Source organism: Mesoplodon mirus (genome assembly GCF_964341445.2).
Source record: "Mesoplodon mirus genome assembly, chromosome: 10".
NCBI classification, from domain to species: Eukaryota; Metazoa; Chordata; class Mammalia; order Artiodactyla; family Ziphiidae; genus Mesoplodon; species Mesoplodon mirus.
The window spans coordinates 15,403,389-15,425,235 of NC_138986.1; the positions used below are offsets into that span (position 1 = coordinate 15,403,389).

General features: G+C 42.9%; 1 protein-coding gene across 4 annotated transcripts in view; it reads right to left on the reverse strand.

Annotated features, from left to right (window-relative positions):
• The window catches only part of PLEKHG1 (pleckstrin homology and RhoGEF domain containing G1), a 229,563-nt gene that overhangs the window by 59,308 nt on the left and 148,408 nt on the right, over positions 1–21,847 (reverse strand). For all 4 annotated transcript variants that reach the window (XM_082633368.1, XM_082633367.1, XM_082633369.1 and 1 more), the window contains one exon: positions 2,374–2,474. In XM_082633368.1, the coding sequence (XP_082489494.1) occupies positions 2,374–2,474 (101 nt within the window). The remainder of the gene's footprint in view (positions 1–2,373; positions 2,475–21,847) is intronic.

A 21,847-nucleotide genomic window follows, 5' to 3' on the forward strand; every position in this document is an offset into this window, starting at 1 on the left:
TGCGATATGTGGGCATCTCACTGTTGTGGCCTCTCCCGTTGCGGAGCACAGGCTCCGGACGTGCAGGCTCAGCGGCCATGGCTCATGGGCCCAGCCGCTCTGTGGCATGTGGGATCTTCCTGGACCAGGGCACGAACCCGTGTCCCCTGCATCGGCAGGCGGACTTTCAACCACTGCGCCACCAGGGAAGCCCTCTATTTTCTTATTATTGTGTTTATTTTATCTAGACAGTGTTTCTCAACCATGGCTGCATATTACAAACATCTGAGGACCTTTTACAAAATCCTGATGCCGTGCTCCCACCCTAGACCTAGAAGTTCTAATCAGAACTTCTAGGAGTAGGAGTCATCATATTAAAAACAAAAAACAAAAAAACCCCACACATACATACACACACACGATCCTTCCCAGATGATTCCAGTGTGCAGCCTGGGTTGAGAACCACTGTCTTGGAACGTGCAAATTGGTTTTCAAAGTCTACTGAGTCAAATGAAAAGAGATGTTGCAACACTGGCCTTTTTCATATCCCAGGCTTTCAAAATTAAGGGATGAGTTGATGTAATTCAAACATGTCTCCCAGAGGCCAGGCTTGGGCTAGGTGTTAGGGATCCACATGGATGTTAGGGACGGCAGAGGAGATGTGGATCCTACCCTCAAGGAGCTCACATACACCAGCTTCAGTGAGCAAAGAGGGGGAGGATTTATAATTTGCACTATGGTTGAGTCACCCAGTGATAGGGCATTGTAGAACTTTATAAGGGGATTTTACTATAATACAATCAATGTCATCATCACTGGTTAATATTGTGCTGTTTACTCTGTGCTGGCATTGACTGAGGCACATGAAGTACATCAGCTCACTGAAGTTTCACAATAACCATGTGAGGTAGATATTCCTATTGTTTCCATTTGTTTCTTTATTCCACAAAAGTTTGGAGGGTCCCATGAGCCAGACTCTGCTTAAGGCACTTGGGTAGTAACAAAACTGGCAGATCCCTGCCCTCAGGGGGTGTTCTGTGAGTGGGGGTGGGGAGGAAGGAAACAACAGACATAAAAGTCAATCACAGAGTATGTTAGAAATTGCTAAATGCCAGGAGAAAAAGAAAAAGTAAGCAGGTAAGGTGTGTGCTTGGGTGCCGGGTTAACATCACTGAGAAAGGAAGTTTTGAGCAAAGACTTGAAATGAGGGAGTTAGGTACATGCTACAGGTCTTTCTCCAGTACATTCTCCAGATCTTTCTCGAATTATGATGGGGTTATGCCCCAATAAACCCACTGTAAGTTGAAAATGTCATAACTTGGAAATGCATTAAAATACGCTTAACCTACCAAACACGAAAGCTGAGCTTCGCCTACCTTAAATGTGTTCAGAACACTTACATTAGCCTACAGTTGGGCAAAATCATTGAACACAAAGCCTCTTTTATACTAAAGTGCTGAATATCTCACGCAATTTACTGAATACTGTATTGAAAGTAAAAAACAAAATGGCTGTAAGTGTATTGGTTGTTTACCCTCGTGATGGCGTGCCTGACTGGAAGCTGCGGCTCACTGCCCGGGAAAACATCAAAATTCAAAATCTGAAGTACAGTTTCTACTGAACACGTCTTGCTTTCACACCATCGTACGGTCAAATCATGAGGTGAACCATCATAAGTCGGGGACCATCTGTATTCTGTTTAAAATTCCCCAAAGAATATATACATGGCTCAGCTGGCATGCAAACCCAGAGATGTTGGAAACCAGTCTCTGCTCTTTACCTGCCTACGACCTAGTCTTCCAAGGAGTACCACGATACATTATAAGAACTGATTTGCCTGCTGCATCCCCTTTGGCTCCCCGTCTGCCTTGTTTACTATGATACTTTTCTAAGCCCACTGCCTGCTACACAGCAGGTACTCAATACATGTTTGAATTAAATTAAGCATTGTAAATTTTAACTATTAATTAATCTGAATTAATATCTGTTATGATTAAAGTATTTATTGTGTGTTTACTCCCTCCTGCCCACTCCCTAGGCAGAAGAAAATTTTTAGAAAATCCAGTGGAGGTGGGGTTGCTGCAGACCAAGCCAGCATATATTTTTGGATGCCCTGTTCACGTTCTATTGTGGAAGAAAGATGCCTCTGCTCTGTCAGGGTGAATAGGTCTCTTCTCCGAGCCAGGAGGATGGAGCGGGATGGGATTTTGGATAAATGTGAGACTCATATACACACAAGGATGTTTCCAGGTAGAAGATTTCACATGGCATGATACGCCACAAAAATCTATGAAGTCAAATCAGGGATTTCAAGTAAGTTTTCCTAGGCCCCATTCATTTGAGAAAAATTCATAATGTTCTTATGTGAGAACAATCTTTTGAGTATTAGCTTACCTATTAAAGTGGTAGATATCCTGTATGTTTCCAAAAAGGGCTGATCTTTCTTCTGCCCCCAGAGGAAGTTTCGTTTGGTCCCTGATGCAGTCAAAGTAATCCTGTGAAACCAATGAGAAGAATGTCTTAAACACTCCTGTCCTTTTTCAAGTCATCTTTAGTTATGCATGAGGAATCTTTCATATCCGTTACAAGTACTTATTATACTAATGTGTGCATTAACTCTACCATGAGAAGGCAGAATCTCTCTTTTATTAATAATGAAATACTTCCCTACTTACAGAACAGGGAGTTTGAGCAAGGAGAAAGAGTGTATGTACACTGACATACCTATGCCCAAAATGTATTAGTGCTTCCCTAGATGCATAATATAATGACCACAGTTACTGAGAGAGTCAGCGTTCTGGCGGACAACATTGCCTGCTGTTTCCTTGACTGATTTGTATGATAAAAAGAGACTCTCAAATTCATACAGTGGGAAACCAGAAATAAAAATTCTGAAATTTGGGAATTCCCTGGCAGTCCAGTGGTTAGGACTCAGTGCTCTCATTGCCATGGCCAGGGTTCAATCCCTGGTCATGGAACTAAAATCCTACAAGCCATGTGATATAGCAAAAAAACCAAAAAAAAACAAATTCTGAAATGTGACACAGTTGTTTTAAACATAACCTTTTAAGTCAGAAAGCTATCAGCTGCTAAAGTCTAGAACTAAATTTATCCTCAAATACCAGATTATTAAAAAAAAAACTTTTTAAAATAAAATAAGCATGTCACTCACTCATGCTATCCAATAGGCCATGCTAAGGAGCCACAGACAGCTTGAAAGGATTTTATATATTTTAACATGGAAACAGCTCCCCATGGAGCTAACGTGGGCTCAGACCCACAGTGGGTTAAATGGATGTGGCTTAGAAGCTATTTGAACTGCTGAGAGGGGGGAAATCTGCTCTCCACGCTGTGTGCTGAGTCCATAACTGAGTGTCCCCATTCCCCCAGCCAGGCTTGAAAAGAGAACTCTGTAGGAGGTAAGAAAACAATAAAGAAAAAAGTGAAAACAGCTGAAATAACGTAAAATCAAAAATAAATACAGTTCTCCGCCCTGGGCTGAACAATGCAGTATGGCTCTCCACCAAACGTCACCCGGAGTTCTGCAGCACTGGGGAAGTCACCCTGGGAAAAGTCAGCCAGACCGTGAAACTCCCAGCACTCAACCACATTCCGATGGCCAATCGCAAACACAATACTGTTTAAGCACAACTAGTGAAAGGAGAAGCTGAAATGTAAGAACCATCAGATAATTGTTGCTTTTGTCTTTTAATAAGCCACAGCCACCCTCTCATGCCCTTCATGTTCCTCAAATGAAAAACAGGCCAGGCTTCGTCAGGAACTGTCTCCGTAGCATGGTTCACAGACTGAGTCATATAACTTACCATTCTGCTTCTTTATTGCTAAAATCATGGTCATGCAGGAACCGATGTTCATAAGCCTTTTTATGTTTTAACAAGGTTGGTGGTAACATCTTTTCTTTTACAGAAAGTGGTCATCTCAATAAGAAATTAGACTCCCAAGGTTTAAGTGTAATTGTCATTAAAAACCCACAAGAGGGCTTCCCTGGTGGCGCAGTGGTTGGGAGTCCACCTGCCGATGCAGGGGACACGGGTTCGTGCCCCGGTCCGGGAAGATCCCACATGCCGTGGAGCGGCTGGGCCCGTGAGCCATGGTCGCTGAGCCTGTGCGTCCCAAGCCTGTGCTCCGCAACGGGAGAGGCCACATCAGTGAGAGGTCCGCGTACCTCAAAAAAAAAAACACAAAAAACAAAACCCACAAGAGCAAGACCCAGCCTCCTTACTTTTATGAGTGGAACCATCAGAAGGAGCTTGAGTATCTGTATAGGCTGTAGAGATAATGCCCAAATAAGAAATGCTAAAGAAGGCTAGAATTGAAGAGTGTATTTTGAACAAGTATAAATCTAACTTAGGCTTCCTCAAAAAAAAAATGTATTCCTTGATAGTTTCATAAAATTACACGTGGCACAAAGAGATGGGCTAATATTTAACTGCATTGAACGCTTACATTTGATAGTTGTTTAATACTTTGATCAACATTTTAAAAGGACACGTCATATGCAAAATTAAGAAGGTAAAACAAAGGTTATAGATGAATACGAAATTGAAAAGTGAAACAGAAGGATATTGGCAGGCGTGATCCACACCGAACAGCAGCGTGAAGATTGGGACGTAGATGACGCATATATTCCAGATTCACCTGGCCAGCTGCAATGGGGTTTAAGGAGAAAAGGAAGAATCCTTTTTCTCACTTCAAATGCAAAGCTGGTCCATTTTGCAGAAACCTGATACTAAATTCTTCATGTCACAGAAAGACTGAGTTAAGGGGGTTGAAGAATTTCATCTGGGGTGAGAGACAAAGAACCATGGCCCACTTCCAACAGAGGATGGCCCATCTCCAAATGAAAGAGCTTCAAAACCCCAGAGTCCGTGGTAGAGGAACTAGATTTTAAACGTTGCTTGTTTTCTGAAATCGTTGAGAAAATAGATCGTTAGGAGTCCAGATTTTTGCAGCCCACTCTAGAAAACAGATCAAAGCCATATGGCCACATCATGTTCCCCCACTGATCATAATTAAGTCTTTTAAATATGATACTTTAACCCTAAACCAGTTACTGGCTAATGCATGCACTGCATTAGCAGCTGTAATTATCTGAAGCCAAAACGAGAGGTTTGAAGCTCAGTGATAATAGTTCATTCTGTGCTCATGTGACAGAGTAAAGACACCAATGAAATTTATTAGAGCCTGTCACGCTGCTTTTTAATTTTATTGGCTTGATGTCAGCACCTATGGTTACCCTACAGTTAACAATGAAAGATAAATTTAAAACTTTTGTGCCGAAAACAATTATTCTCCAAGAGGATCAAAGAATTCACTCAATTTTGAGGAGGGTAGGGAGGAGATACAAAAAACAGCTTTACACCATTCGAAAAAATTTTTACTATACTACTATATATTTTACCTAAGGTATTTCTTTTCTCATCAACAGCTCCACCATTGTAAGATTTGTACACGTGTGCCCTCTTCTCAATAACTTTTTCATTCCTGTGATGTCTGTTATTGAAAATATCCAAGTAAAGTTGAACTCGGTGCTATTTGAACTATGATAAATGGACAGGAGCCAGTTTGCAAACTGTTACTGATCTTCAAGATAGATAAGTGCAGAACTTGAGAGAAAGCATGTAGAAACTTTTATAGCATTTTGACAGAATGATATTTGTTGAATTTGGGCTTGTGTTTTGCATGTCTGATAACTTCTATTTTGTTTTTCTAGTAATTCATTTTTTGTGGTGTTTTACAAAAGTGTCAGTGTGTGGCTGATAGGAAAACACACATGCGCGCTTGTCCCGCACCACAGATAGTTGAGAAGGTCTGGTCTAGACAACAGTCCAGCAGAGATGCTGGAGAAAGGATGCTTCCAGAACTGGGACAGAATTCAAACTCAATGTCCTTGGTAGCTCGCTTTCTTTCTTTAAGATGCCCTGAAAGAATTAAGCTAATACCCCCGTGCCTGTCTCCCTTTTTTCCTCTAAAATAATGTTTAAAATTGTAATCTGTTTAATATGAAAATGAAGATAAACCACAAGAAAAGATTTATTTAGATCAGTACTTAATATTTTTTCTACTCTATCTCTTTCTTGAAGATACATTGTAGAAACAAAATGAAGAAAATGTTCTGTTCCTAAGTCCTCTTGCTCAGGTTTCAAAATTCTATCTCTTTGGCTTCCTCTTTTTGGTCTAGTTTTTGTGTTAGCACTTCCAAATTCTAAGCCCTTTGTTATAACTCCTGTGTAAGATTTTTAGTCTTTATTTTGGAGGATGCATCTTCTTTGGTTTCTCCAACTCGTCCACCTTTACTAGAAAGTAATCATTTGTTTATATAAAACCTGTCTCCAAATTTCATGTATTACATTGGGATGCTGTTGATACTATAGTAACTTACATTCATGTGTCAATTTACAGTTTAAAAAGCACATTCACATTTATTCATACAAACCCTCCTTCTCTCCTCTTTTTGAGGTCATAAGAATGCATGCCAAGTTCTGTTTTACAAGCTAGGAATTAAATAAAATGAATAAAACATGATCCCTTCCCCCAAGGAGTTCCCTGTGCAGTTGAAAGACAAGTATAAACAAATAAGTACAATACAGTGTTTAGGCAGCATGACTGATAAATATTCAGCACATGGGAGAAGAAGGCAGAGGAGGAAGTGGGCAATTCCAGGTCAGGGAGAAGTCTTCTAGAGAAGGTGATGGTGGAGTTGAATCTTTAAGGATGACCAGGGGTTCGAACAGAGAGAAACTAGAAGGAGACACAACACCCAGGAAGATTGAAAAGAGTGAAGGGGCACATGGTAACGAAATGCAGGGTGCAGTCAGGACACTAAAAGGAGCTGAGGGGCTTCCCTGGCGGTCCAATGGTTAAGACTCCATGTTTCCAGTGCAGGGCTTGATCCCTGGTCGGGGAACTAAGATCCCACATGCCACATGGTATGGCCAATAAAACAAAACAAAATAAAATAAAATAAAAGGAGCTGAGATGGGCTGAGGGAGCAGGACATGCGCATGTACACAGACCCTGCAGTGGGGCTGCAAAGCGAGAGAGGCTACAGTCAGGAGAGGCTTGATCATGGAGAACCTTCCGTGCTCTTAGGTGGAGGCAGCCACTGACAGATGCCATGAGACCAAAGATCATCCCAGCATCAGAAAATAGAACATTAGCTATAAAACTGCCAGTTCGGAGGCCAGTTAGACCCGGACAGCAGCGCAGGTAAGACCGGAGCCAGTCCTCCACAAGTTCCACAGAGTGGAGCTGTATTTAATTAGATGTGGAGACTGGGAGAAAGGAGCCAGTCAAGGCAGACAGCTTTCAGGAGAAGGGAGCCTCTTCTCTCACCTTCGGCTCCGAGGAGGAAGGTGCTGTTCTCCTGGCTCCCAGCAAGGACACTGCCAGCCCTTCGTCTCCTTGTCCCGTTGGCTGCAGCTTGGAGAGAGTTGGGTGCTCTCTCCGGGGAGAAGTCTCCACCAGCTTTCATCCTTCCGAGTTTCTTTCCCAGGTGGCTGGTGAGGGAAAGCTAACCCGCAGAGGCCTTGGCAGGGCCGTTCTCGGCCTTTCCAGCCGACTGAGACCTGCACTGGACTGCCTGACACCCACATCAAACACTTCAAGACACCTCTGGGGATTCACTGTAAAAAGGAGACAAGGCATATCTTTTGGCCTTGCTCATCTACATGGTAGGTCTTCATGTGGCTCAGCGTTGCTCATTCTGCTCTTGTGAGAGAAGCCTGGAGAAGAAATACGAGTTTTATTTTCCAGCTGTTGCCTTCTACACAAATGGTGCCCTTCAGGAACGTCACGAGGGACACGCTGGGTTCACAATCCCAGGGCCCTGCCCGAGTCCCCACTCACGTACTTTCCCTCTGCATTCCCGAGGGAACCGAAGAGATGAGGGTGGTGGTCTGCAGGTAAAGACAGCGCCTTGGTCTTAGACGTGCGAAGATGAGGCGGACTGTGGGACATCCCCAAGGAGGGGTTTGCACAGGATTTGGGAAGAAAAACGGAGTGGTCTGTTGAGAGAGCTCTTTGTGCGACTTTGGGCCCCATCTTATGCAGCAGTGACAGAAGCATGGGGCCCAAATGTCCTCCCACCTTCAGGGTCCAGGGGCACATCCAGTCCTGGCCATGAGAAAGCGGTTTCAGGCTATCTCAGTGCTAGCAAACTGCAACCTCGGAGGGTGTCAGCAGGTCATGGCACCTCCAGAGAGTCTCCCATGTTGTGGTGAGAACACCAAAGATCCCTTGTGGAGGAGCGCAGCAAGGCAAACTGAGAGCCGCGAGGCCTCAGGCGGCACAGAACCCTGGCCCACACTGATGGGAGGTCATATCCCAAAGTGGGAGCACAGAGCCAGATGTGTGCTTCCCACCTTGTTCAGAAACAGTCTCAGGAAAACCCAGGGGATAATGGAGTCCCAAATCCAGTGACCAGAGAGAACTGCAGACTGATTTGGAAGTGGGGTAATAGATGAGCATATATTTTGAGATGCTGGGATGTAAAGGAAGGAGAGTGGTAGGGCAGTAACCGGAAGAGATGTAGGATCAGGGAGGATCAATCGATTGATCTGTCCATCCATCCATGCATCTATCCATCCATGCATCTATCTATGCATGCATCCATCCATCTATCCATGCATGCAACCAACCACCTATGCATGCATGCATCCATCCATCCATCCATGAACAGGCTGGTGGGAGGTGTAGGGAAGAAGAAGATGGAGGGAGGAAGCCTGGAATGATTGGAGAGGATAACTGGCAATGGTAGACACAGAGGAAGACAGAAGGTGACTGTAAGAGCCAAGGTGAAGGGATGAGACGAAAGGTGGAGGACAGGAAGATGAGCACCTCTCTTGGGAAGTCTGGGTGGGGAGCATTGTCCATGTGACCAAGCTGACACTGGTCAGCTTCATTTGATGCTGTAGAAAACAAACTTCTAACAAATCAGAGCATATGAAATAAAAAGTTTCCTATTCCTTCTCAAGGGCCTTCCCTCTCTGCCCAGATGTCACTTTCCAGAGGTAACTCTGGTTAAAGATGCGGTGTGCCAGATGTAGAGAACAAACTTATGGTTACCATGGGGGGAAGAGGGGGTGAGATGAATTGGGAGATTGGGATTGACATATATACACTACTATGTATATAATAGATAACTAACGAGAACCTGCTGTATAGCACAGGGAACTCTACTCAGTGCTCTGTGGTGACTTAAATGGGAAGGAAGTCTAAAAAAGAGTGGGTATACGTATATGTATAGCTGATTCACTTTGCTGCACGGCAGAAACTAACACAACATTGTAAAGCAACGATAGTCCAAGAAAAATTAATAAAAAAAATAAAGATGCTGTGTGCATGCTTCTGGGTCAGGTTCTGGGGCATAATTATATCTATAAAACATGAGATTTTATGCTCGATTCACAACTTTGTTTTTCCATTCAGTGTATGTAAATACACAGAACTCCTACACGTAAACATAGTTCTTTCATTATAACGGCTACATTGTATCCCATTCAATAGCTTTATTATCACGTACCTCATTATTACAGTAAAGATTTCGGCAGGGCGGGGGTGGGCACAGGCCTGTGTGCTGGGAACTGTGGGAAGGGGCGTTCAGAAATGAGTAAGATAAGACCCTTAACCCTCTAAGTTAGGGGTCTTATCTTACAAGGCAGTAAGGGAGAAAGAAACAAATCACAGGATAACAATTTAAGTGTTATAAGAACTATTTACAAAGGGCTGTGAGAATATAGAAGAATCCATTTTCAAAAGAAACGACAGGAGGTGGCAGATTCCAAGGGAAGGCAAGGTTGAGGATGGTCTAAGAGAGAGGGAAGAGTCTTACTCTGGAGCTGCTGGGTGGGTGGAGGGCATTCCAGATCAGAAAGATGCTCCCTGGAAGAGCCTGCATTTGTGTGGAGGTTTTGAATAAAGAAGGAAAGATTGGGATTCCTCACAGGGGATTAGATGTAGGCTGAGGGCTGCAATTATTGGGATAGTTGCTTCAAATTTCCTCTGTTGATGTTCTTGTATATGTTGGTAAGAACTTATTTACTGTGTAGTGTGTTTAAACATTTAAGTTTTATGAGCTACTCTCTCCTTTACAAGCTGACTATTCAACTGGTTCACTTTTCCTTTTTTATAACGATGACCAGATCATTAAAAAGTTCATACTTTGGTGCTATATTTGAAAAATTAAGAAGCAGAAAAACTACCTATAATTGCAATAACATGGAGATTAAATACTTCAGTGTAATTCCTTTCAATGAAGAAACTTTTTATCTTTCTTCCAAATAAACCACGCAACAGGGCTTACACTAACATTTCCTGCTGTAGCCTGCACATAAAGCATCAGAAGTCTAGTCTTCACGTTAATCTCTTTTCTTCCTCTATTGCCATCCATGGGGGAGGAAGATATAGCCAAAGAAATGAGACTGGGGGGTCTCCGGCCACCCCATCAGGCTGGAAACAAAAGCTCTTATGGTGGGAACAATGCTGTCCCTGAGTCTATATAACGTAGCGCCCTCCACCCCCAACACAGAGAACTGTGCTGAAAATACAATATAGCAGCAACAGGATGAATCTTTCTGCCAATACTGTTGCAGAGAATGGAGGAGAGCAAGAGAAAGAAGGGGGAAGGGGGAAAAGAGAAGAGAAAAAAAGAGGAAAGAAACGAGGCAGGAAGAGAAAGAGGGAAGAAAGCGTGAAAGGGAAGAAAAAAGAGAAAGGAGAGAGACCCACACCTGCAAGTACAGGAATGAAACCCAAATAAATTTCAAGTTGAAAGCAGCTTCTGTTGCTGATATGATGTAAGTTCTTATTCAGAGTTTTCCTAACCAATGGTATAGAGGCTGATCTTAATTGGCCATATATGGAAGTCAGTATTAATGCTCTGAGATATTTGAGTAAAAGAATAATAAAAAACAGGGAGGTTTCAGCCTCATTTACCTTCTATAATAGTCTCAGTACCTAAGACATCAGTAAAAAATGCTGAGAATGGCCTTCTGGCTAAGCTGTGACAAATGAAACTTGTGCCAGCTCAGTTCCCTCTATTGTTTCACTTCTTCCTCCTGAAAGAAGGAGGGGTAGGAGGTGCCCCCTGGGGAGGAGACGGGACAGCTGGACCTGGAAAGGGGGAGGGTCGGGTAGTTCGTCCCAGAAAGGGAAACTTGGGGAGGGGGTGGGGGACAGGAGTTCTGTTAAAAACAGCAGTACTGAGTAGAAAGAGCAAATATCGGGGAATATTTGGTTGGTTTTCCCCTAAAACTAAAAGCAGAAAATATTTATGAACCGGTAGTTAACAGTAATCTAATGATATAAGCAAGATGTTAAGAAACAGGACTATCATTCATATATTAAAGTCCTTAAAGTGACTAGTTGCCCATCTTTTACTACACTTCCGACAACCATTATAAAAACCAATTGTCTTTACTTCATATTGATATCAGGAGGAAGAATGTGATGTACATAAATAAATCTAAAAATGTTATAATAATTAAGAAGCTGGGTACAAATATAACACTGAAATGAATCTCTTCTATTACCCTTAGTTATAACAAATAGGAAAGTTTGTCTCTTCTGTAAGAACAGCCAAAAAACCTTAGTTTTCTATTGCTTTGTTAAATTGCTTATTTAAATATTTATTTAAAAAATTGTGCTTAGGGTTTTCAAATTACATCGACAATGTTCTCATATGCAAAAGCTCTTCTTAAAACAAGAGAGGTGGACACACACCCATGAAGAGGTGTTGCTGTATACTGAAATATCTTTCCATACTTATTTGAAACCTACCATTACTTTTTTCTCTGTACTCTTTAATCTGATCATCATTTCTAGCTACCAAAAAAGGAGGAAAGCATTTCTGGGATAATCTATGTGCTTACTAAATGTGAATAAATATAAAATATGTTTAAAATCTTCAAAATGGGCAACCAGAGAGTTTTCCAGGCTGCCTGCAGTAAAGCATGGCACCAGGGTCCTAGCGGGCGTTGACAAGATAAGGAAGGAAGTTTATTAACCACTCCTTTGAGCCCTTTTTTCTGACTCTTGTTCTGTTCTCCTCCTCACTGGGTTAACTTTACTTAGCATATAGTCCCTTTTTACTCTCCAGGTCCTGAGCCAGGTAAGGAAACAGACAGATACAATTAGATGTGGCTATAATCCTTCAGGAAGAAAAATGAAGAAAAGGCTGATGAGTTAGCAGAGGGATTATGTCCTGGCAAATCTTTAAGTACTGAAAATAAGAAACCGATTCATCTTGAGACTTCCCTGGTGGTCCAGTGGCTAAGACTCCACACTCCCAATGCAGGGGGCCCAGATTCGATCCCTGGTCAGGGAACTAGATCCCACGTCCTGCAACTAAGAGTTTGCAGGCCGCAACTGAAGATCCCACGTGCCATAACTAAGACCTGAGGCAGCCAAATAAATAAATAAATATTTTTTTAAAAAAGAAAGAAACTGATTCATCTCAATTATAATCTCCACACTGCTGGTGTAATTTGAAACACGGTAATTATGAAAAATTAAGTAAAGCCCAAGGGCTTTTGTATATGGGAAAGAAAATAAAAGATCAGTAAAATAAATTTACATTATTAGATCACCTGAGGTTTAACTCCTCCTCACTGCTATTTACTACTACTACTATTATTATCATTATCATTATTGTTATTTTTATTTTTTTTTTGCGGTACGCGGGCCTCTCACTGTTGTGGCCTCTCCCGTTGCGGAGCACAGGCTCCGGACGCGCAGGCCCAGCGGCCATGGCTCACGGGCCCAGCCGCTCCACGGCATGTGGGATCTTCCCGGACCGGGGCACGAACCGTGTCCCATGCATCGGCAGGTGGACCCGCAACCACTGCGCCACCAGGGAAGCCCTGTTATTACTATTAATATAAGGTTTGGTGATAGGTACTGAGCTCACTACTTTATATGCATTATCTCATTTAATCTTCACAGCAACGCCAGGAGGTGAGTCCCATTGTTAATCCCATTTTATTGGAAGCTTAGAAATGTTCAATTGCTCCCCAAGGTCACACAGGGTGTGCATGACTTACTTGCATTCAAACCAGGACGAGCTGACTATAGCTTGGCCGCCCAAAACCTGTACCACTGCTTCAAAGGTTTTAGTCCTTCATACAGTATTTTTAGACAGTAGAGGTCTGTCTGCTGCTGACTCTGGGACGAAATGTGGTTTTTATTAGGTATGAGTTAGGAGCCTACCAAAATCACAACTCTCACTGACTAGGTGACTGCCGTGTGCCAGGATTGTCACGTACTGTATCCGAATTAATATTAGTCCAGTCACAGGATGAAGCCACTTCCTTCATGTGTTCATTAACACACATCCCAGGCCTGCTCTTCCTCAGCCAAGCACACCAGCTCTCAGCCATCTGCCATTTTACTTTCAACACTGGCTCACGCTTTCCCATTCGGCTCACAAGTTCTCTTCCTTCTTACTGGTGCCTGGTTCTCTACTCCTGCAAAACATCCCACTTTCCTTGCCAGTCTCCCCAAGGTTGGTCGTTCCATCCCTCTTTATTTGCATGACTCTGTGTAGCTCTCCCCATAGGAACACACTCCTTTACAAAGCCAATCATGCAGAAACACTACACATGAATTTTTCCTGTTCTTTTAGCACCATGCTCCTTTTAAGTTTATTAAAAAATTTATACTATGGAGAGCCTGGAAAGCAGAGAGTTGAAAAGCTATAGAATCAGGCATCACTATAAAATGAAGATCAATCAGCAATGTAGAGAGAAACAGCAGCTCTGAAAGCATAGCTTTTGTCAAGGGAAAGGGTTGGTGTATGGAAATGAAATGTACAAAGAGGTACAGGACTCCTGTAGCAAAGCTTCCTTACGACTGTGGGTAAGTGACCCTGGAAGGGGTTTTACTGCTTCACAGGGGATCGTGTACCGTAGTCAGCTTATTAGAGTAACATGCTTTGGACGACAGTCAGTCTGGATTTTTGTTCTTGGTGCTCTGACCTCCTCCACCGAACTCTGCACATCACTTTGTACACCGATGGCTTAAAGGCCTTCACTAAACATCAAAATGTGGCCATGGATTTCTCAGCAAAACATTTCCTGTTTGCAAGTCAAAAACCACCCATACCTCACCTGAGGACTCTCAATTCTAGAGCATCAGACACCTGGAAATAAGGAGACCAAATAATGGTCCATTAAAACAGATACAGTCAGTTCTGCCACATACACATGACCAGTTAGTATATGCTTGACCTAATGACGAATGGGACAGTAATTAACTATATGACTTATTTAATGAGTTGGAATACTTTCTAGTATCTTATTATTATTATTTTTTCTAGTCTCTTATTGAGACAGGAACTGTGATATAGGTAATTCTCATAGCAATTGGTCTCTATACAGTAGGTGCAATTTATGCTCATTTACTTGGGACTCGGAAACATATGAAAGTTTCAACCAGGCCCCCAAGACAGGGGCTACCCGGACAACGTTAAATAGAAAGAGGAAAAAGCTGAAAGACATCACTCGACTTCCCATCTACTGAGTCACACACATTGATGATGACCCTCAAGTTCAAGCTATTCTACTTGAAAATTGCAATACAACGAGGCTGGATATATTCAAGTAAAGAACCTACACAGAGCCCCATCTCTTTATGGGCAGTTTTTCAAGGAGCATGAATGTGATTATACTCTGGCGGCATTAGGTAATCCATTTCCCTATGGAAATGCATAGGGGAAACGGTTCCGTTCATTGTATGGAAAACAATGAGCAGCTCTAAGGACATACCTTATTGCTTCTCTGGCTATACTGCTGTTGATCTCATTACAGCACAGTCTTAACCAGAAGTTATTTACTGACACAGAAACAGCCATGGGCTTGGCAACCTCCAGGGAAGTGGGAAGAAGCGCTATGCAGAGGGTAAAATAGGGTGCAGGTGGGCCAGCATGACGGGACACTTCCAGAAACTTGACTTTCTTGAAGAGCACTGGGTCTCCTGAATGGGGTAAATTCAAAGATTTCCTTTTGTTGTACTGGAGGCCTGGTTCCAATTCCAAGGCCCACGGAGTAAAATGTGTGATTTCGGGAAAACGATTTTTTCTCCTCTCTTAAATCAAAAGCACAATGTCCATGGGCACCTTATTACTTAGAACTGAAAGAGAGAGAGGGGAAGCAGGGGGGAGAGAGGGGGAGAGAGAGAGGGAGGGAGGGAGGGAGGGAGGGAAGGAGAGGGAGAGAGGGAGAGAGGGAGAGAGAGAGAGAGAGAGAGAGAGAGAGAGATCGACCTCATAGGATGAGGTTTCCATAAATGATTTTCAAGACGCTGTGTAGGATGAATTTCTACAGCAGTAGTTTTACAGTCTCAACAGAAGGACATGACATGCCTTTTCTTGTCATCGATGAAGTTTCCATCTGCTGCAGATCTGCTTTCCCAGGACAGCAGATTTATCTGAGGACAGAGCATGGCACTAGGGACAGGACAGAGATTCCTCCCGAAGGCACTGGCTCCAGATGCTGTGTGGTGGGAAATGCACCAGCCTCCTAGGCAGGCAGCCTGGGTCTGAGAGCCGGCCCTTCGGTGGATTACTGGCCTTGCTGAGACTCACTGCTTCAGCCGTTAAGTAGAGATAATACAACTACCCACCTGATCATTATTCTGGGGGTTAAACAACAACGTTCATTTAAGACGCCCGGCACGGGTGCTCAGCACACACTGGCTGGTAGCAGCGGCTGCCGTGTGGCCTTCTGCGTCCCAGGTTCCTCCTCGGTAGAACGGGGAGGTAGCCAGATTGGAACTTCTTTTGGTTCAAAAGCAAGTTAACTCTACCTGCACACTGACAAATTATACTAAAAAGCTCTCCCACCACCCCTCTCTGCCCACGGGTGGTAAGAGTGCCGTAGGAAGGCTCAGCCCTTGAGCGGCTTTGTCGGGAGACAGTGTGAAGATCGTTAGGGGAGACATGTGCACTCAAAGTCCCCATGACACTCGAAAGTCTCCGAGACCCCGGCCCTCTCACCTTCTCTGTCCACCTGGATGAGAAATCCTGCCTCTCCCACCTGTAGCTCTTGTGAAACTGAGTCTCCTCTCCCTCACCGCTGCCTTGGTCTCCTTGGTCATCTCCACTGGGGACTACTGCAAGGACATCCTACCTAATCCCGCTATGGTGGGTCCCACCCCCTCCAGCTTTTCAGAATGAATCCCGGGTGATCTTTCTCGAGCTCAGATGTGATGTTCTGCCTCCTGCATAAAATCCTTCAATGACTTCCCACAGCCGTGGGGGGCAGCACAGAGGGAGGGCCCTCACCGCTTGCACCCCTGCCTAGGCTCATCTTTTACCACTTTCTTGTTCCCTCTCCACCATCACCACCCCCAGAACACAGGCACTCGCTTCTTGTAGCTTCGGGAATGTCCGCTGTTCTCTCACGGGTCACTGTCTTTGCATATTCTATTCTTACTGCCAAGACTGTCCCTCCTACTGCCCTAACCTGGCTAACACCTCCTTCACGATTCTTCCAGGAATCTTTCTCTGATCCTTCCCACCCAGTCTGGGTCAGGTGCTCCCCTGAGCATTTACATTTATAATTCCATGACAAAGGAAGCCAGAGGAATCAACATCCAGGGTTGGTGTTCTAAAAAATTTTTTGTAGCTCCTTCTCTCCCACAAAACTGATGTCGACAATGGCCAGGGGTTCTGCTGTAGCTCTCCCAGCACTGAATGTTTGCAGAGTGAATTCCTGTGAACTTGATCCATCTGCTAAGTGGGCGAAGCAGAGCCCGGAAGGCAAGGGTTAACAGAGTCCCTGGCAGATCTCTCAAGCTCTCTAAGTGGCAAAAAAAAGTTGTATTGAATCGTAACCCAGCCCAGTGTTCCTCTTTTGCTCCCTCCCCTCCCCTCCCCTTGGTCTCAAGCACAGCCTTTAAACAACACAGCCTCTCAAAGAAGACAAAAGTTCCTAAACTCTGCGCTCCTTTTTAACTCTCTTCCCACTCACCTAACTCCCCGCCTTTGCACAAGAAAAGAAACGCTTCCCCAATCAAAAGTAGATTAACTCTCACCCTTTTTTCTCTACGTGCATTTGCATTGGGAACACCGTATACAAGGCCATAAACAGCCCCTGGGGTTGAGTGATTTATCCACTGCTTTAGGGAAAACAGGACAGAAGAGTACTCCTTTCAGCCCTTCCGTGCTGACTGCTGTCTGCCGCAGTGGCGGGAGTGGCCGTCTTCTCCAGACCCATCTCCCACTTAGAGGTTAACAACTTAACTTTAAGCCCCATTATAAAACTGAAAAGACACTTGTAACATTTCTTGTTGGTCCAAAGAGAAAAAAAGGCTTGTTTCAGAAGAAAAAATACATATTTTTTTGTATATGTATAGCTGATTCCGTTTGTTATACAGCAGAAACTAACACACCATTGTAAAGAAATGAAACCCCCAAAAAAAAAAAAAAAAAAAAAAAAAGAAATGAAACCCCAATAAAGATGTGTAAAAAAAAAAAGAAAATATTTTAAAGCACAGTTTAAAGGAAGGGCTCACCCTGCCTCCTCCAAGCGCGTCGGCACCCTCCGCTACCCCAAGTCCTTTAAGCAGCATTTTTTATCCCTCACTTTTGTTTAGGGATGAGTTATTGTATAAGAATTTTCTCTAAGTATTAAAAGTTAATTATAATTAATGAAATTCTGACACATGCTACAACATGGATGAACCTTGGAAACATTATGCTAAGTGAAAGAAGCCAGACACAGAAGGACAACTATTGTTTGATTCTAGCAAATTCACAGACAGAAAGTAGACTGGAGATTGCCAGGGACTGGGGAAGGGGGCATGGGGAGTTATTGTTTAATGGGTACAGAGTTTCTGTTTGGGATGGTAAAGAACGTTCTAGAAATGGATAGTGGTGATGGCTGCACAACACTGTGTATGTGCTTATTGCCACTGAACTGTACGCTTCAAAATGGTAAATTTTATTTTATGTATATTTTACAACAGTGAAAAACATTTAAAAAGTCAAAACAGAAACAGACTCACAGACATAGAAACAAGCTTAGAGTTACCAAAGGAGAAAGCGGGAGCTGGTGGGTGGAGTGGGTGGGGGGGAGGGATAAATTAGGAGGTTGGGATTAACATATACACACTATCATATATAAAGTAAACAACAAGGCTCTACTATACAGCACAGGGAACTATATTCAACATCTTGTAACAGCCCATAATGGAAAAGAATCTGAAAAAGAATATATCTATATCTGAATCACTTTGCTGTCCATCTAAAACTAAACACAATATTGTAAACCAACTATACTTCCATAAAAAGTCAGTTATCATGATTAAAAAATCACTTTGTATATGAAGACCAGGCATCCGGCAATATATTTTAGATGTATACTAAGCATAATAAAAAATGTTCTTCCTAGTCAGGCTCATCAGTAAGGACTCAGGTTATGCTCTGGGGCGTAATTCACAAGTGAAATTCACCAGAGTAAGAAGGTGAGTTTGCATCCACTCTAAATAGCTTTACCTTAATTCATTTTCTAAGGACTTCTTCCTCTGGTTCCTTAGTGTCATCACATCCACTCCCTCCCGCTCCCTCCCTCCCCTTGCTGTGGGCTAGGAAACCAAATAATTAAACTTATTTTATTAATTAATTAATTTTTTTGGCCACGCGGCACGGCTTGCGGGATCTTAGTCCCCCCACCAGGGATTGAACTGGGCCCTCAGCACTGAAAGCTCAGAGTCCTCACCACTGGATGGATCACCAGGGAATTCCCTAATTAAGCTTATTTTAAACACGTAGAGTAAATAGGCTCTTAGTGAGAGCTTGGGGCCTCTCTTTGGGTAAAGACACAGGATTTACTGTTTGGCATTTGAAATATCTATTTTGGCTGCTCAAAGGGCTCACTGATTTCCTAGTTACATTCTTGAGAGCTGAGGTTGGAGGAGATGAGATCTCTAGTCATCTTTAGATTCTGGCTTCTTGAATTAGACTCATTTACAGAGGATGAAGCTGAGGTCAGCCTGGTTGGTTGTCCATGGCACACAGCTGACTGTCAGCGTGGGACTGGAGCCCAGACCAGTGCTCAGCCCGTTAAATCAATCTCAGTTTAGCTCAGCTCACGTCAAAATTCTGGAAATAATTTCATTCTGCCATTGCATCCCTGGCAGCCCTGTACGATATTAGGAATAAATTCCAACTACATGTACGTATATCAGATAAACTAACAAAATCAAAATAATATATATCCTTCTTAAACTGCAAAGTTAAAATAATTTTCTGAAATAATACCTTAACGTAGATTAGCAAGAACAATATTATGATACTTTTAAATGTACCAGAAGTTACTGGCCTTTCCAAATAATACTAAGTATATTAATGATAATGATGATAATATTAATAATCATTCTCACTTGACTGCTTACTATATGCCTAGCACGGTGCTAGCATTTTGCACGGATAGTCTTATTTTCACAACAATCCTCTTATTCCCATTTTACAGGTAAAAACACTGAAACTTAGAAAAGTTTAGTAACTTATCCAAGATCACAAAGGGAAATGGCAGAGTCAGGATTTGGATTCAGTTCTTGCAGATTCTAGCTTTTCTTCATTTTCACCACTTCATCACAGGGGATGGGGTGGGTGGGGTAATTCGTGCTGCCTTTAAATGTCTATTGTTTGCTTTATAACAAAGGGGAAAAAAATCCCTTTAGGACAGTGGACCTCAATGTTGATTGCTTATTGGAATATGGAGAGCTTTAAGAAAAAGTGATGTCACCCTGGGAGATTCAGATTTCATTAGTCCAGGCTACACCTGAGGGGGCAGGAGTTGTAAAAGCTCCCCAGGTAATACTCAAGTGCAGCCTCTGCTTTAGAAAAATCCTGTTTTTAGCTGCTCTTCCTAACCAGATTTCTTAGGTGACAGCTCTTAATTGCCCCAATAATAACCCCTTGATCCTGTCTGTGAGGGCTTATTTTCCTTGATATGAGCCTAGCTGATGACCAGTTGTGTGTTCTCATATGGGATCTTTATGTTGCTTTACTTTGTCCTATCTTCGAAGTAGGAATTTTATTCTAGTGGATTTTCTTGCCAAAAGTAATACCTAGAACATTCTAGATAATTTTGAATATGAAGTAAATTTATACAATTTATCAGTAACCTTCTTTACCTTCTTCCTTTCAAATAGGACTTGGAACTTTACAGCCAGCACCTACTTCAGAACAGGAGTTGGCAAGGGGCCCTAGAGTATCAGTTTATCTGTTAATTATTACAAATGGGCTAGCCCAGACTCTCTGGTCTTGCAGGAAACAATTTCTCATCCTCAAAAAGCTACCTATATACATGCTAGGGGAAAAAAGGTAATGCCACAGTTCAGACATGTCCCAAGAAGTTGCTCAGGAAGTGACCCTAATTGTTCCCACTTCCCCTCTATACCACTGCTCTGATTTTGTCTAAACTATATGGTGGGTGGATGTAGAAGTGACAAGCTCTGTCCTTCACACGTATCCGTGTCAATTTCATCCTTGTCAATGGCTGAGATGTAGAAAACTGGGCAGTAAATGTAATATGTTTCCAGAAAATTTCATTAACAAGTATGTATGAGAACCCTCCTCAATTGGTACATAAGGGAAACTCAATAAATGCTTCTTGTATTTTTCTAGTTGTTTCTAAATGAAATGGATACAGTCCCGGCACTGCCAATACTTAGCTGCAGGGTCTGGACTTGAACAGCTTTTAGTTGTTGAGAGTTTCCGCTGTGCCAGGTCCGTGCAAAGCATTTTACAGGCATTACCTCTGTGCATCCTCACAACATCCTGTGAGGTACGCAATACCTTTCATGTTAAGAAGAAGAAACTGAAGATTACAGAAGTTAAATAATTGTTCAAGATCAAGGGTCGTAGGTGACAGAACTAAGATTTGCATCCAGTTGGAGAAACCACTTGGTTCTCTGGATCTCCATTTCCTCACCTATAAAGATGATTGGGTAGAACTTGATAATTCATGCAGCAAATATCTACTGATGGCCTAGTAAGTGTCAAAGGCAGTGCTGATTGCCAGGAATAGAAAACTTACCAACACACCTTACCCTTTCAGAATCTATGGTCAGCTAGACTTCCCTGAGTTATTTTCCAGTTCTAAAACTTTGTGTGATTCTACTGAATCAAAAATTCTGCGCTATATGACGCAATCTAAGCATCCATCAACAGGTGACTGGAGAAACAAAATGTGATATATACATACAACGGAATATTAGTCAACCTTAAGAAGGAAGAAAATTCTGACATGTGCTATGACATGGATGAACCTTGAAGACATTATGCTGAGTGAAATAAACAGTCACAAAAGAACAAGTACTGTATGATTCCACTTATGTGAGGTATCAAAAGTAGTCAGATTCATAGAAGCAGAGAGTAGAAGGGTGTTTATCAGGAGCTGGAAGGAGGGAGGGGAGAATGGGGAGTTACTGGTTAACAGGTACAGAGTTTCAGTTTTGCAAGATGAAAAGAATTCTAGGGATTGGTTGCACAACACTGTGAATGTACTTAATGCCTCTAAACTGGACATTTAAAAATGGTTAAGACAGTAAATTTTATGTTATATGTATTCTACCACAATTTTTTTTTCTTTTTTTGCGGTACGCGGGCCTCTCACTGTCGCGGCCTCTCCCTTTGCGGAGCACAGGCTCCGGACGTGCAGGCTCAGCGGCCATGGCTCACGGGCCCAGCTGCTCCGCGGCATGTGGGATCCTCCCGGACCGGGGCACGAACCCGTGTCCCCTGCATCGGCAGGCGGACTCTCAACCACTGCGCCACCAGGGAAGCCCTACCACAATTTTTGAAAATGAAAAAAGGATTGCCTGAGGCTGAGGAAAGAGGGGA